Consider the following 12,655-nt stretch of genomic DNA (forward strand, 5'->3'; position numbering starts at 1 on the left):
CTGAACAATAACGGGCCCTGCGGGCGCGGGCGCGGGCGCGGGCGCGGGCGGCTACCTCTCAAGCAGCCATTTGGGCTCCACCAGTATGTTGACGTCTTCGATTCGACGACTGTTGGCGAAGTGAAGACGTTTGGGCAGATGCCACTTCAGGTATGGGTGCAGCTTCTGCATCGCACGTTTGCACTGAAATCACGACAGACAAAAGATTGCGTTTCGGTGCTAAACACACTACATCGCATGTTTGGCACAAGCTTACCGTCATGTTGGCAACAAGTCCGGCTGCATCCACTGAAACACACACGCACATGTTTAACTGATCTTGTTGCTGCTACTGGTTAAGCTTAGTATTACTAGTTCTGTTTCTGTAACTGCTACTGTTCAGGGTTAGTGTTACTGCTTCTGTTACTGCTACGGTCACTGGTTAGGTTTTTTGTTATTGGTTCTGTTCCTATTACTGCTACTGCTTAGCGTTCGTGTTACTGGTTCTGTTCCTGCTAATGGTTAGGGTTAGTGTTACTGGTGCTGTTCCTGTTCCAGATGGTGTTACTGGGACTGTACGAAAGTATATGGAGCTGCTCCTCCCTCTGTGATGTTGCCATTGAGGAGCTACTCACATTGTGTGTTACTGTTCCTGGCTCGGATGCGTCCAAAGGGTCCCTCGGTGACCAAGAAATCGCTGACATCCCCCAGAAACTCCTCCAGATTTTCCTTCCTGTCACAGCTGGTCTCCTCCATGCCTGTCGGATGTTATACGCCTCAAAGCTACTTCCTGCCTCAAAGCTACTTTCCGTCAATGCCGTCGGCAGTGTCGCTGCGGAACATCGCCACAGTTACCGTGATCGGCGACCACGATGACGTTGACGCAGCGGTGGAGTCCGATCTGTTTGAGTCCGTTCATCAGCTGACCCATCATTTTGTCCACGGCTTTTATGGCCAGCGCCACCTGTGCAACAGTCACATAACAGAAATCGTCGGCGTCGTTCTGGTCTCACCCGACCCTTATGCACTTCTTCATTTTCCATTCGCACATGGTATGTTCAGGACAAGAATATCCTCATAATAATGGTCATGATCAAATTATTAACTACAGATCTTCTCAAAATGTTGCAGGACTGAGGGAACAGAGTCAGGGACTGGAGTCAGGTGAGTTCGTTCTTGATGGGTTTGATGTTCCGTTTGGATCCTGTGCGATAAGAACCCATAAAACATTTGTCTCGGAGCCAACGACCGTGGGCAACTCCAGTGTAGAAAAGAGTCCAACCCCTTCAAAAGGACTGGTACCAGAGCCCAAGCCATGTATGGAGGTGAGCCCGACTATATCTAGATGGAACTTCTCAACCTCGCACACCAGCTCGGGCTCCTTCCCTGCCAGAGAGGTGACATTCCACGTCTCTAGAGCCAGCTTCTGTACCCGGCGACCGGACGGCTAAGGTTCCCCGCCTTCGGCCGCCCCCCAGCTCACACTGCGCCTGTGGGAAAAGGAGCCCACGTTGCCTTTTTCGGGCTCTGCCCCGGTGACCCGTGTCCGGACAATGGAAAACATGGTTCAATAATTTTACTCATCATAGTGGGTCTTTTACCCATGCTTTGTCTGGTCCCTCACCTACGACCTGTTTGCCATGGATGACCCTGCCAGGGGCATAAAGCCTCAGACAACTTAGATTGTAGGATCATCGGGACACGCAAACCCCTCCACCACGATAAGGTGACGGCTCCAGGACGGGTCGTTCACTCGTCTTGTGGCAAAAAAGACGAGTGGATGACTGACTGGTGTGCAGGACGCCACACCTAAAATTTAGAACTGAAGAAACCTGTTGGATTAAAGGTGTAGTGTCTTCAACAAACAAGAACAGTTCAGTTGCTTCGATTCAACCTTTGTCGATTACCATCGCCTGTATGTCTGAGAGTCTACAAAGACTGTAGTCAAGTCCTGTGACTGCAGTCCCCCACCACCGCAAATATCATGGTGCTTCATCTGGACATTAGGGACATTTGGACGTACCCCGCCACTGACAGGACCGAAGCTGTGTCCAGATTTGTCCGGTTCCTCCAGGTACAGGGTGTAGAAGTCGGGTCTGGAGGAGAAGGGACAGCGCATGACAACACAGCTCACAGGTTCTGACAGTGGACCGTGGTCTTGTGGGGTCACCTTTGCTGGTCCGCCAGCTGGAGCCACTTCAGCACTGTCAGGATTCGCTCCTCAAATGGAATTTTCCTGCGGGAATTGTGGCCAAACACACAGGATGAGCTCGGCGTCCGTTTTACCTGCGGGAAAACGCTCATACCCGTCGTATGGTCGGTGGATGTCTGGGAAGCTGCCGTTTATTTTCACGTCCGATCCGGGCCAGAAGAAGGTTCCGGACTTCAGCCCCTGGTACTTTGCCGTGTGCCAAATCTGCAAAAGAAATGCAGCTGGTATCCCAGCGCGTCATCCGTGACGCATCAGACGTAGTCGGCTCACCGGCTGTCCCAGGTACCAGTCTGGGTTCTCCTTCTCTGGACCCGACAACGTGAAGATGGCGTCGATCACCGGATCGTACATCACATTGTCAATCAAACCGTTGGACTCGGGATACAGACCCTGGTGGAGGGGCCGAGGGGCGTGGCCTTGACGTAACCTCTATTCTGTGTTTGTGTGTGTGTTTGTGTTACCGTGACAATGCTGTAGTGGTTGGGGAAGGTTTTGCTCGGAAAAGCCGCCTGCATGTACGAAGTTGACGTTCCACACTTCTCTGAAACAGCACAAACGCACGGATCTTCAACATCGATCCATCGCAATTCCACCTTGGACTGATGAACTGTCAATCACAGCCCAATGAAGCTCAGGTGTGTGAGGAGAAAGGACATACTGTCGCAACACAAGGACACCATGTAAAGGCTTAGGCCCGGTAGGCACAATAAAACAATCGGGCTCGGTTTTTTCCTTCTCGACAGTGGACCGCAAATGCCAGTCTATGTCTTCCGAGATGATCCCATAAAATGATCCTGCGGTTTGAGGTGTGCTAAGAGTGAATTGGCCCCGATAAAAAGGCCCCAAACGGGTCGGGGGCTGACAATCTTAAATATAAAACATGTTCAATATAGAAGACCAAAAATCTGACCGTCCATCAATGAAAAAAAAGACGTCCTACCCGGTGATCTATTTGTAGAAGTATCTAAAGCAAATCTTTTTGTTTTTGACAACATCACCGTTCTCCACCATTCAGACCTGCGGTCCCCTCAGAAACATCGACGCCACAAATCCGGAAATGTTTCTTCTTTGTTTTTGTTAGATCACGTTTGATCATGCGATATTTCTGTTTCGGAGGACTGGATTCTACTTCGGCGGTGGAACAGAATCTTTGTGTATGCTGTACAGCGTTGAGATTGTCAGAGCACACAAAACAAGGCAAAAACTGTTCAATTCCTGATTTTTTTTCATCTTCATGTGTGGGGTCTGTCACAGATAAACGGTCTTTGAAGATTGGAAATATTCTTATGTATGCACCCAGCCTCAGGCAGCAGACGGTTGTCGGAGCACTCACTGAGTTTGGTGAGAACCGGGATTAGCGCACTCCACAGGTGCAGGTAGTCGGCTCTCATGCCGTCCAGAGACACCAGAAGCAGCGGCTGCCGCCGGAAGCTAGCACGAGACAACGCTGGTCATACCGCAGCCTGCCAGTGGAGGCACTAGTGAGTGACTGTGTGTGCGTGTGCGTCGTGGTACCCTGGTGGGCAGGAGGGGCGGGAGAGGTCATCACACTCGTCCTCCACCCACTCCGCTTGTCCTGCCGACGCACAGAAGTCACATATTGTACGTGGTCGAGGGCAGCGGCCGAGCACGCGTTGCGGCGTCTCACCCTGGCACACGTGCCCGTAGTTGCTGCAGCAGTCGGAATTGGCAGCGCAGTCGTTGGAACACTGACACCTGCTGGTCGGCAGCCTCGTCTCGCCGCAGCGCAAGCGGGTGCACTCCCACAGTTCACCTGGACGCACACCCGTCAGCCGTCTGGCGGGCTGATCGTTTCCGCCGGGATCCGGCGTTCTCCTACCGGGGGCTTTGCAGAGGTCGTGGTAGTCATGGCAACAGGTGTCGCTGTCGCGGCAGGCGGCGTCGCACCGGCAGCCGGGGTCGTCGCCGTCGTACGGCCGGTAGCAGCGATTCCTGCACGACGTCTGCGGCGCCGCTGGGGGGGCGACAATGTAAAACATCGGGTGACTTACGGGCGGGAATTACATGACATGAAGGGTTTTTTTTGTTTGACTGACAATTCAAAAATTCGAACTATGGCAGTAGAGAAGACGGCTAAAATCATCATCCGAGCCATTTGCCTGTTTTCTCAACGGCATGTTGGGGGCTTCGTTCGCTTGTGGAAAGCCCGTCTTATGCAGGAAGTACGTGTGACGTTGTGGCAAAATCATTTTTATAATGTGATTATCATGATTTATTTGTTCCGAATTTAACACGCAAGCTGACGTTGATTGGTCCCATTGTAAATTTGTTCCAAGACTATTTTTCATTTGACTGATGACCCGACCATATTGCGCGCGATATAGAAATCCTTATCTACTTATTAGGGAGTCGGGAATGAGTGAATGATTGCCAACGCTGCCCGGAATTCGCTGAGTGGCAAACCTCTTCAAACACTTCAAGGACTTTCTGCGACGACAACCCGACACACCGAAAGCGCGCACGTGTGACTTTGAGGGCACCTCGGTCTGGGCAAGTCTGCAAGTCCAGTCCCAGGCCCAGTCCGAGGCCCAGGATCAGCGTCACCAGGGACACGGACAAGACCCCCACCTGCCAAATACAACAAGTCCAAAACGGGATGAAATGAAACAGTAAAAAGATGATAACGTGACAAGGTCGCAACATGATTAAATGACAACATTAAAACACGACAACACTAAAGGATCAAATGAAAACAACTTGCAAAACAACATGACGAAATGACGACATCCGATTTCAACGAGATGAAAACACAACATGGAAAAATAAGAAAATGATAACATGACAAAATGACACCATGAAAATGTGGAGATGCTAATGTGGTAAAGCAAAAACATTGGCTATAAAAAGTCGACACGACCCTGTTTTTGTTATATAAAAAAAAAAGCAAGACCGAGATAAATCCTTTCAAAACCTTTTCCACCAGTTGACAAAAATCCTTTAGAGAGGGGAAGTAAAAATAAATAAGTGAGGTCGCGGCGGACGACCGGTTAGAGCGTCTGCCTCACAGTCCTGAGGACCGGGGTTCAAATCCCCGGCCCCGCCTGTGTGGAGTTTGCATGTCGTCCCCGTGCCTGCGTGGCTTTTCTCCGGGCACTCCGCTTTCCTCCCGCGTCCCAAAAACACGCATGCTAGGTTGATTGACAACTCCAAATTGCCCGTAGGTGTGAACGTGATTGCGAATGGTTGTTTGTTTGTATGTGCCCTGCGATTGGCTGGCAACCAGTTCGGGGCGGACCCCGCCTCCTGCACGATGACGGCCGGGATAGGCTCCGGCACGCCCGCGACCCGCGTGAGGAGTAGCGGCGCAGAAAATGGATGCATGGATGGATGGATGGATGTCACGTGGTTGCACAAGTGCGCACACGATCTGATAAGCGGGGATGCGGCCGTGTTCACGATGAACCAATCACATTCAATCTCATGTTAGCTGCGAGTCAGCAGGCAAATGCCAGCGTTTAACGGGTCTCCGATTAAGCCCACCCCCAAAAAGTTCAGATCTTCGAGTCGGCTTTTCTTGACACATGACCTGGCACGAGCCACGGTCTGCAGTATCAGGAGGCTCTCATTGTTCAAAGGGGACAAAAGAATTTCCAAGGCATCCAATGTGCCAAGGAAGACTGTCAAGACAGATGTCACCACGTGGAGAAAACCTAGCAACAAGTGGACATCCCACCCTCCAAAAGGGACCAACAAACGAGAAGAAAACTGGGAAGGGGAGCTGCAGGAATTTCTGGCAAGTACTGGCTGTTCGGTACATGTGACGACAATCTCCCATCTTCATTTAGCTGGGACGTGGTGTCCCAGATAAAAAAACAAAAAAACAAAAAAAAACAACAACAAAAAAACATCCACGCCTGGCTGCACGTTGGGCGGGAACTCCGAAAGGTCAACAGTGCACACCGCACTTACGGCGACACACGGCGGTTGCGGCATCATGCGGGCGAGCTCTTGTTCTCCGGCTGGAACTGGGGCCTTCGTCGAGGTGGTCGAGGAGGTGAATCGGGAGGAGTTCCAAAAAGAAGTCGGCGGCAGCCCAAAACCTTCAGGAAAAGCCTACTAGAACGGCTGAACCCTATTTGGGCTTAATCAGAGGCCCGTTAAATGGTAGCAGATGTGCGCTGACTCCCAGTTAGCATGTGATTGGTTGATGGTGAACACGGCCACACCCCCACGTACGTGGCGGTTCGAGAACAATTTTACCGGGGGGGGCCGGGCTGGAGCTCCATTCTTGTGGCTGAATTTGCCTGAGATCAAGTGAATTCCTTTAAATTGAATTGGTTATCGCGGTACGGTGGTTAGCACATCCGCCTCACAGTTCTGAGGACCGGGGTTCAATCCCCGGCCCCGCCTGTGTGGAGTTTGCATGTGCTTTTCTCCGGGTACTCCGCTTTCCTCCCGCATCCCAAAAACACGCGTGCTAGGTTCTAAATTGCGCGTAGGTGTGAATGTGAGTGCGAAATGGTTGTTTTTTCTGTGTGTGCCCAGCACGCCCGCCCGCGACCCTGGTGAGGATAAAAATGGATTATTGTTTGACTTAAAGTGATTCGAAGTTGCACATTCCCGATTTCATATTTTGGTCGATTTGACGTTCATGCTTTGAAATTTCTAAAATATAATCACTCAGAAGTTACTCGCCAGTTATTCAGTTTCTTCAGTAAAAATACATTTACTCAAGTAAATATTTGGAGGCCTACTTTTCACTTTTACTTGAGTCATATAATTCGAAACAAGTTACAACACTTTTACCTTTACTTTACTTTTCAGTATTTTTAGCTCCCGTCTGCACTTTATTTCACTTGTTTAATTTCACTTCCCCTCTCAAGAATTTCTTTTTCTTTTTCATTGGAGCTGTACAGGTCAAAGGTTACATTAATAGTGGAGAAAGGTTTCTAACGATCTTCTGTCTTGGTCTCCTTTTTTTGTATCACAAAAAACCTGAGCAGGGGTGTGTAGACTTTTTATAGCCACTTTAGCATTTCTTGGTGGTGTTGATCTCTTGAATGCGAAGATAAAGTTATTGTTCAGGGTGATTGACAAGTATCTCCCAGTTAAAAAAAACAAGAATATTTATTTACAGTTATTTGTTCGATGGCGTTTGAGAATTGACCGGCTCGATGTGCGAGGACTCGTTCATTCCGTGAAGAGGAAATATGAAATACGGAGTTACTTTTCATTCATCGGGCTGTCAATCTTTAGCAAAGTCGGCTTAGCGTAACCATAGCAACGGCGTGTTTACGAACACTTCGACAAACAAAGAGCGACGCAATCGTTGATCTGCATTTGCTATTTCACGAAACGTGCGCCAGCGCAACTCACGAGGATGAGCTGCTTCTTCTTCTGCGGTGGCTTCATGACCGGTGGCGACGAGGAAGACGGCGGAAATGACGGGCGAGGATGGCGGCGCAGGGCGGCGCAGGGCGGCGCAGGGCGGCGGGCGACCTCCGGACCAGGCGGACGTGACTCGAGTAATTGATTAGCAGAAGACGCAGATAAGATGTGTGATGTCACTTCTTGCTCATCGCGAGCTGCTCCCCCTGCACATGTACCTAATCAAGTGGCCTAACCCTCAAGTTTGGTTTATGTAACATACTGTACTCGATATACTGAGTGACAGCGGGGTCAACACACACACACACCGATATTATTGGAAAGACTGTCATGCGTCATAAAAAATCATACTGGGGAACACAATTTTTGTTGAGTTACGTGAGCTGCTTTTAACTAACTAACACATCCAATTTTGGAACTATAGATCCCCGTTTTCTCAAAAAATGTGGAAAATACTGGACTTAACCGATATGGGCTTGTTTTATAAAACTTTTCAAATATTGTCATACAATGAAATATGAAAGAAACAGGCCCGAAGGCAATGTTTATTTGACACTCCAATGTTTTACAAAGGATATGGCACAAATCCTCTAAATTCCTACTATGCTAGCTTTCTGTGGCGGGACGGTGGACGACCGGTTAGAGCGTCAGCCTCACAGTTCTGAAGACCGGGGTTCGATCCCCGGCCCCGCCTGCGCGGAGTTTGCATGTCCTCCCCGCGCCTGCGTGGCTTTTCTCCGGGCGCTCCGCTTTCCTCCCGCATCCCAAAAACAGGCGTGAATTGGAGACTCTAAATTGCCCGTAGGCGTGAACGTGAGTGCGACTGGTTGTTTGTTTGGATGGGCCGGCGACCGGTTCGGGGCGGACCCCGCCTCCTGCCCGACGACAGCCGGGATGGGCTCCGGCACGCCCGCGACCCGCGTGAGGAGAAGCGCGACAGAAAATGGATGGATGGATGGAGGGATGGATGGATGGAGCGATGCTAGCTTTCTGTTTGCAGATATTGATAGTAGCGACCTATTGGGAGCCGCTCGCAACCTCTCACCTCAATTGTGGCTGCACAAACAAGTTGCCACGCAGCTGCAGAGGAATCCAGTCGTAATCAGCTGGCAAGTCTTGCTACAGCTAATCAGTGGAATTTTGCTTATCTGGAGGGTGAGCCGTGGAGAAAAACCTTGACGTGCGAGAAAAAAACTGACTGCAATTTTGGAATCAGCAAGCCAATTTTAGTTTGAATCAGCATAAAACTAACTGAACACAATTTCTTTTTCAAATTCTTCCCCAGTATAATCGATAAGCGCAAGAACATCAAAAGTCGTAGAAACACAACATGAAACAATCGTAAACACGATAGGACAACTCCATCCGACCGCTCAAGTTGTCGTCGGTCGGGTGAGATCCAGCGACGCACCCTGGATCGGTCGCCAGACAACTGCCCAGTCGCACATAGTCCCCTCCAAAGGTATTGGAATGGCAAGGTCAGTTCCTTTGTTTTTGTTGTATTTGGGTTTCAGATCGAAAGATGAATATGAGCTGAATGTTCACAATTCCAGCTTTTTTCATGCTATTTACTTCTTGACGTGTCAAGCAACTCAGGACGGAGAACCTTTTGTTTGAAGCCACCCGCTTTTCGAGTGAGCAAAAGTATTGGAACAGACATGATTCAATGAACTTTTAAAGTGAATAACATTTCATATTTGGCGGTATAACCCTTGAAATAACTGCATCAAGTCCGCGACCCATTGACTGTTGCATTCTCCATTTGAAATGCTTTTCCAGGCCTTTAGTGCAGCCTTTTTCAGTTCTTGTTTGTTTCTGGGGGTTTCTCCTCTTCAGGATGTAAAATGCATGCTCGATTGGATTAAGGTCCGGTGATTGACTCGGCCAGTCTAAGACCTTCCACTTTTTCCCCCTCACGAAGTCCCTTGTTGTTTTGGGTCATTTGTCTTGTTGCACGATGAAGCTTCTCCCGATTAGCTTGGCTGCATTTTTCTGTAAATTGCCAGACGAAACGGTTTTGTAGACTTCAGAATTTATTCTGCTGCTACCATCACGAGGTGCGGTGCCCTCCAAAAGTATTGGAACCTCAAGGTCAATTCCTTTTTGTTGTATACTGACGACATTTGGGTTTCAGATCAAAACATGAATATGAGACAAAAGTTCACAATTCCAGCTTTTATTTTCATGTTATGTACGGCAGAAAAAATGCATCCAAGCTAATCGGGAGAAGCTTCATCGTGTAACAAGACAATGACCCAAAACACACTCCCAACACAACAAAGGACTTCATCGGGGGGAAAACGTGGAAGGTCTTAGACTGGCCGAGTCATTCACCGGACCATAACCCAATTGAGCATGCATTGTACCTCCTGAGGACGAGACTGAATTGAGAAAATCCCAGAAACAAACAAGAACTGAAAGAGGCTGCGGTAAAGGCCTGGAAAAGCATTTCAAATGAAGAATGCAACAGTCTGGTCAAGTCAATGGGTCGCTGGCTTGATGCAGTTGTTGCAAGCAAGGGTCATGCCAGCAAATCTTTCACGTTAGTCACTTTAAAAGTTCATTGAATCATGTCTGTTCCAATACCTTTGCTCACTTGAAAAGTGGGTGGCTTCAAACAAAAGGTTCTCCGTCCTGAGTTGCTTAACACGTCAAGAAGTAAATACCATGAAATAAAAGCTGGAATCCTGAACTTTTGTCTCGTATTCATCTTTTGATCTGAAACCCGAATGTCTTCAGTACACAACAAAAACAAAGGAATTGACTTTGCCGTTCCGATACTTTTGAAGGGCGCTGTATGGGCAAAGATGCATTTCCAGTCCCACTTTCTTGGTTTTCGATCAAGCTAACATGCTAACACGCTGACACGCTAACATGCTAATAGGCTAACATGTTTTTGGAAGGAGGGAGCAAAATCCAACTTGAGCACGCGGAGAACATCCCGACTCCAAAAGTTGAGATTCAAACCTGAAACCCGACAAGTGTGAGGCCAACGTGCAAACAACTTGGACACTGAACTGCCAATAAGAAAATACAGGAGAAAAAAAATACAAATAAAAGAAATACAAACTTGAATGGGCAGCACGGTGGACAACTGGTTAGCACACCTGCCTCACAGTTCTGAGGACCGGGGTTCAAATCCTGGCCTGGCCTGTGTGGAGTTTGCACGTTCTCCCGGTGTTTGCATGGGTTTTCTCCGGGTACTCCGGTTTCCTCCCACATCCCAAAAACATGCATTAATTGGAGACTCTAAATTGCCCGTAGGTGTGACTGTGAGTGCCAATGGCTGTTTGTTTATACAGTGGGTACGGAAAGTATTCAGACCCCCTTAAATTTTTCGCTCTTTATTATATTGAAGCCATTTGCTAAAATCATTGAAGTTCATTTTTTTCCCTCATTAACGGACACACAGCATTTTATTTATTGACAGAAAAAAAGGGAATTGTTGAAATGTTTGCAGCTTTATTAAAAAAGAAAAACTGAAATATCACACAGCCATAAGTATTCAGACCCTTGGCTCAGTATTTAGTAGACTCACCCTTTTGAGCTCATACAGCCATGAGTCTTTGGGGAATGAGGCAACAAGTTTTTCACACCTGGATTTGGGGATCCTCCGCCATTCCTCCTGGCAGATCCTCTCCAGCTCTGTCAGGTTGGATGCTGAATGTTGGTGGGCAGCCATTTTCAGGTCTCTCCGGAGATGCTCCATTGGGTTTAAGTCAGGGCTCTGGCTGGGCCATTCAAGAACAGTCACGGAGTTGTTCTGAAGCCACTCCTTCGTTATTTTAGCTGTGCGCTTAGGGTCATTGTCTTTTTGGAAGGGGAACCTTCGGCCTCGTCTGAGGTCCTGAGCACTGTGGAGAAGGTTTTCGTCCAGGATATCTCTGTACTTGGCCGCATTCGTCTTTCCTCCGATTGCAATCGGCTGTCCTGTCCCTGCAGCTGAAAAACACCCCCACGGCATGATGCCGCCATCACCGTGCTTCACTGTTGGGACTGTATTGGACAGGTGATGAGCAGTGCCTCGTTTTCTCCACGCATACCACTTAGAATTAAGGCCTAAAAGTTCTATCTTGGTCTCATCAAACCGGAGAATCTTATTTCTCACCATCTTGGAGTACTTCAGGTGTTTTTTGTTTTTTTTTTAGCAAACTCCATGCGGGCTTTCATGTGTCTTCCGTCAGGCCACTCTGCCATCAAGCCCCGACTGGTGGAGGGCTGCAGTGACTGGTTGACTTTCTAGAACTTTCCCCCATCTCCCGACTGCATCTCTGGAGCTCGGCCACAGTGATCTTTGGGTTCTTCTTTACATCTCTCACCAAGGCTCTTCTCCCCCCGTTTGCTCAGTTCGGCCGGACGGCCAGCTCTAGGAAGGCTTCTGGTCGTCCCAAACGGCTTCCCTTTCAGGATTACGGAGGCCACTGTGCTCTTAGGAACCTGAAGTGCAGCAGAATTTTTTTTTTGTAACCTTGGCCAGATCTGTGCCTTGCCACAATTCTGTCTCTGAGCTCTTCAGGCAGTTCCTTTGACCTCATGATTCTCATTTACTCTGAGATGCACTGTGAGCTGTAAGGTCTTCTGTAGACAGGGGGGTGGCTTTCCTAATCAAGTCCAATCAGTAAAATCAAACACAGCTGGACTCCAATGAAGGTGTGGAACCATCTCAAGGAGGATCAGAAGAAATGGACAGCACCCGAGTTAAATATACGAGTGTCGCAGCAAAGGGTCGGAATACTTATGGCTGTGTGATATCTCAGTTTTTCTTTTTGAATAAGTCTTCAAAAATTTGGGGTGCTGTGTGTACATTAATGTGTTGTATGTTTTTAGCAAATAGCTGCAATATAACAAAGGAAAAACTTCAGGAGCCCTGAATACTTTTCCGTAGCCACCGTATGTGGCCTGCGATGGGCTGGCGACCAGCTCGGGGTGAACCCCGCCTCTCGTCCGAAGATAGCCGGGCTCGGCGCCGGCACACCCGCGGATAAGTGGTAGAGAAAATAGATGGATGGATGGAAACAATTGAATAGAAGAAGAAGAAAGGAAACTGGTGAAAGTTGCTCTCGATGTCCAGTTGGACGCTAAACTGAAATGTGAAGCGAAAACCAAATGAGGACA

The 12,655-nt window shown here is 48.7% G+C and overlaps 1 protein-coding gene across 2 annotated transcripts in view; it reads right to left on the reverse strand.

Annotated features, from left to right (window-relative positions):
• Positions 1-12,655, reverse strand: part of LOC133395464 (venom phosphodiesterase) — a 40,336-nt gene that overhangs the window by 5,298 nt on the left and 22,383 nt on the right. For both annotated transcript variants that reach the window (XM_061664380.1, XM_061664381.1), the window contains exons 2-15: positions 4,693-4,780; positions 4,032-4,166; positions 3,840-3,965; positions 3,707-3,767; positions 3,525-3,622; positions 2,653-2,732; positions 2,462-2,581; positions 2,286-2,395; positions 2,150-2,215; positions 2,003-2,075; positions 835-943; positions 615-737; positions 257-288; positions 56-183 (exon numbers count right to left, since the gene is read on the reverse strand). In XM_061664380.1, the coding sequence (XP_061520364.1) occupies positions 56-183; positions 257-288; positions 615-737; positions 835-943; positions 2,003-2,075; positions 2,150-2,215; positions 2,286-2,395; positions 2,462-2,581; positions 2,653-2,732; positions 3,525-3,622; positions 3,707-3,767; positions 3,840-3,965; positions 4,032-4,166; positions 4,693-4,780 (1,349 nt within the window). The remainder of the gene's footprint in view (positions 1-55; positions 184-256; positions 289-614; positions 738-834; positions 944-2,002; positions 2,076-2,149; positions 2,216-2,285; positions 2,396-2,461; positions 2,582-2,652; positions 2,733-3,524; positions 3,623-3,706; positions 3,768-3,839; positions 3,966-4,031; positions 4,167-4,692; positions 4,781-12,655) is intronic.

Source organism: Phycodurus eques, chromosome 20, assembly GCF_024500275.1.
Source record: "Phycodurus eques isolate BA_2022a chromosome 20, UOR_Pequ_1.1, whole genome shotgun sequence".
NCBI lineage: Eukaryota > Metazoa > Chordata > Actinopteri > Syngnathiformes > Syngnathidae > Phycodurus > Phycodurus eques.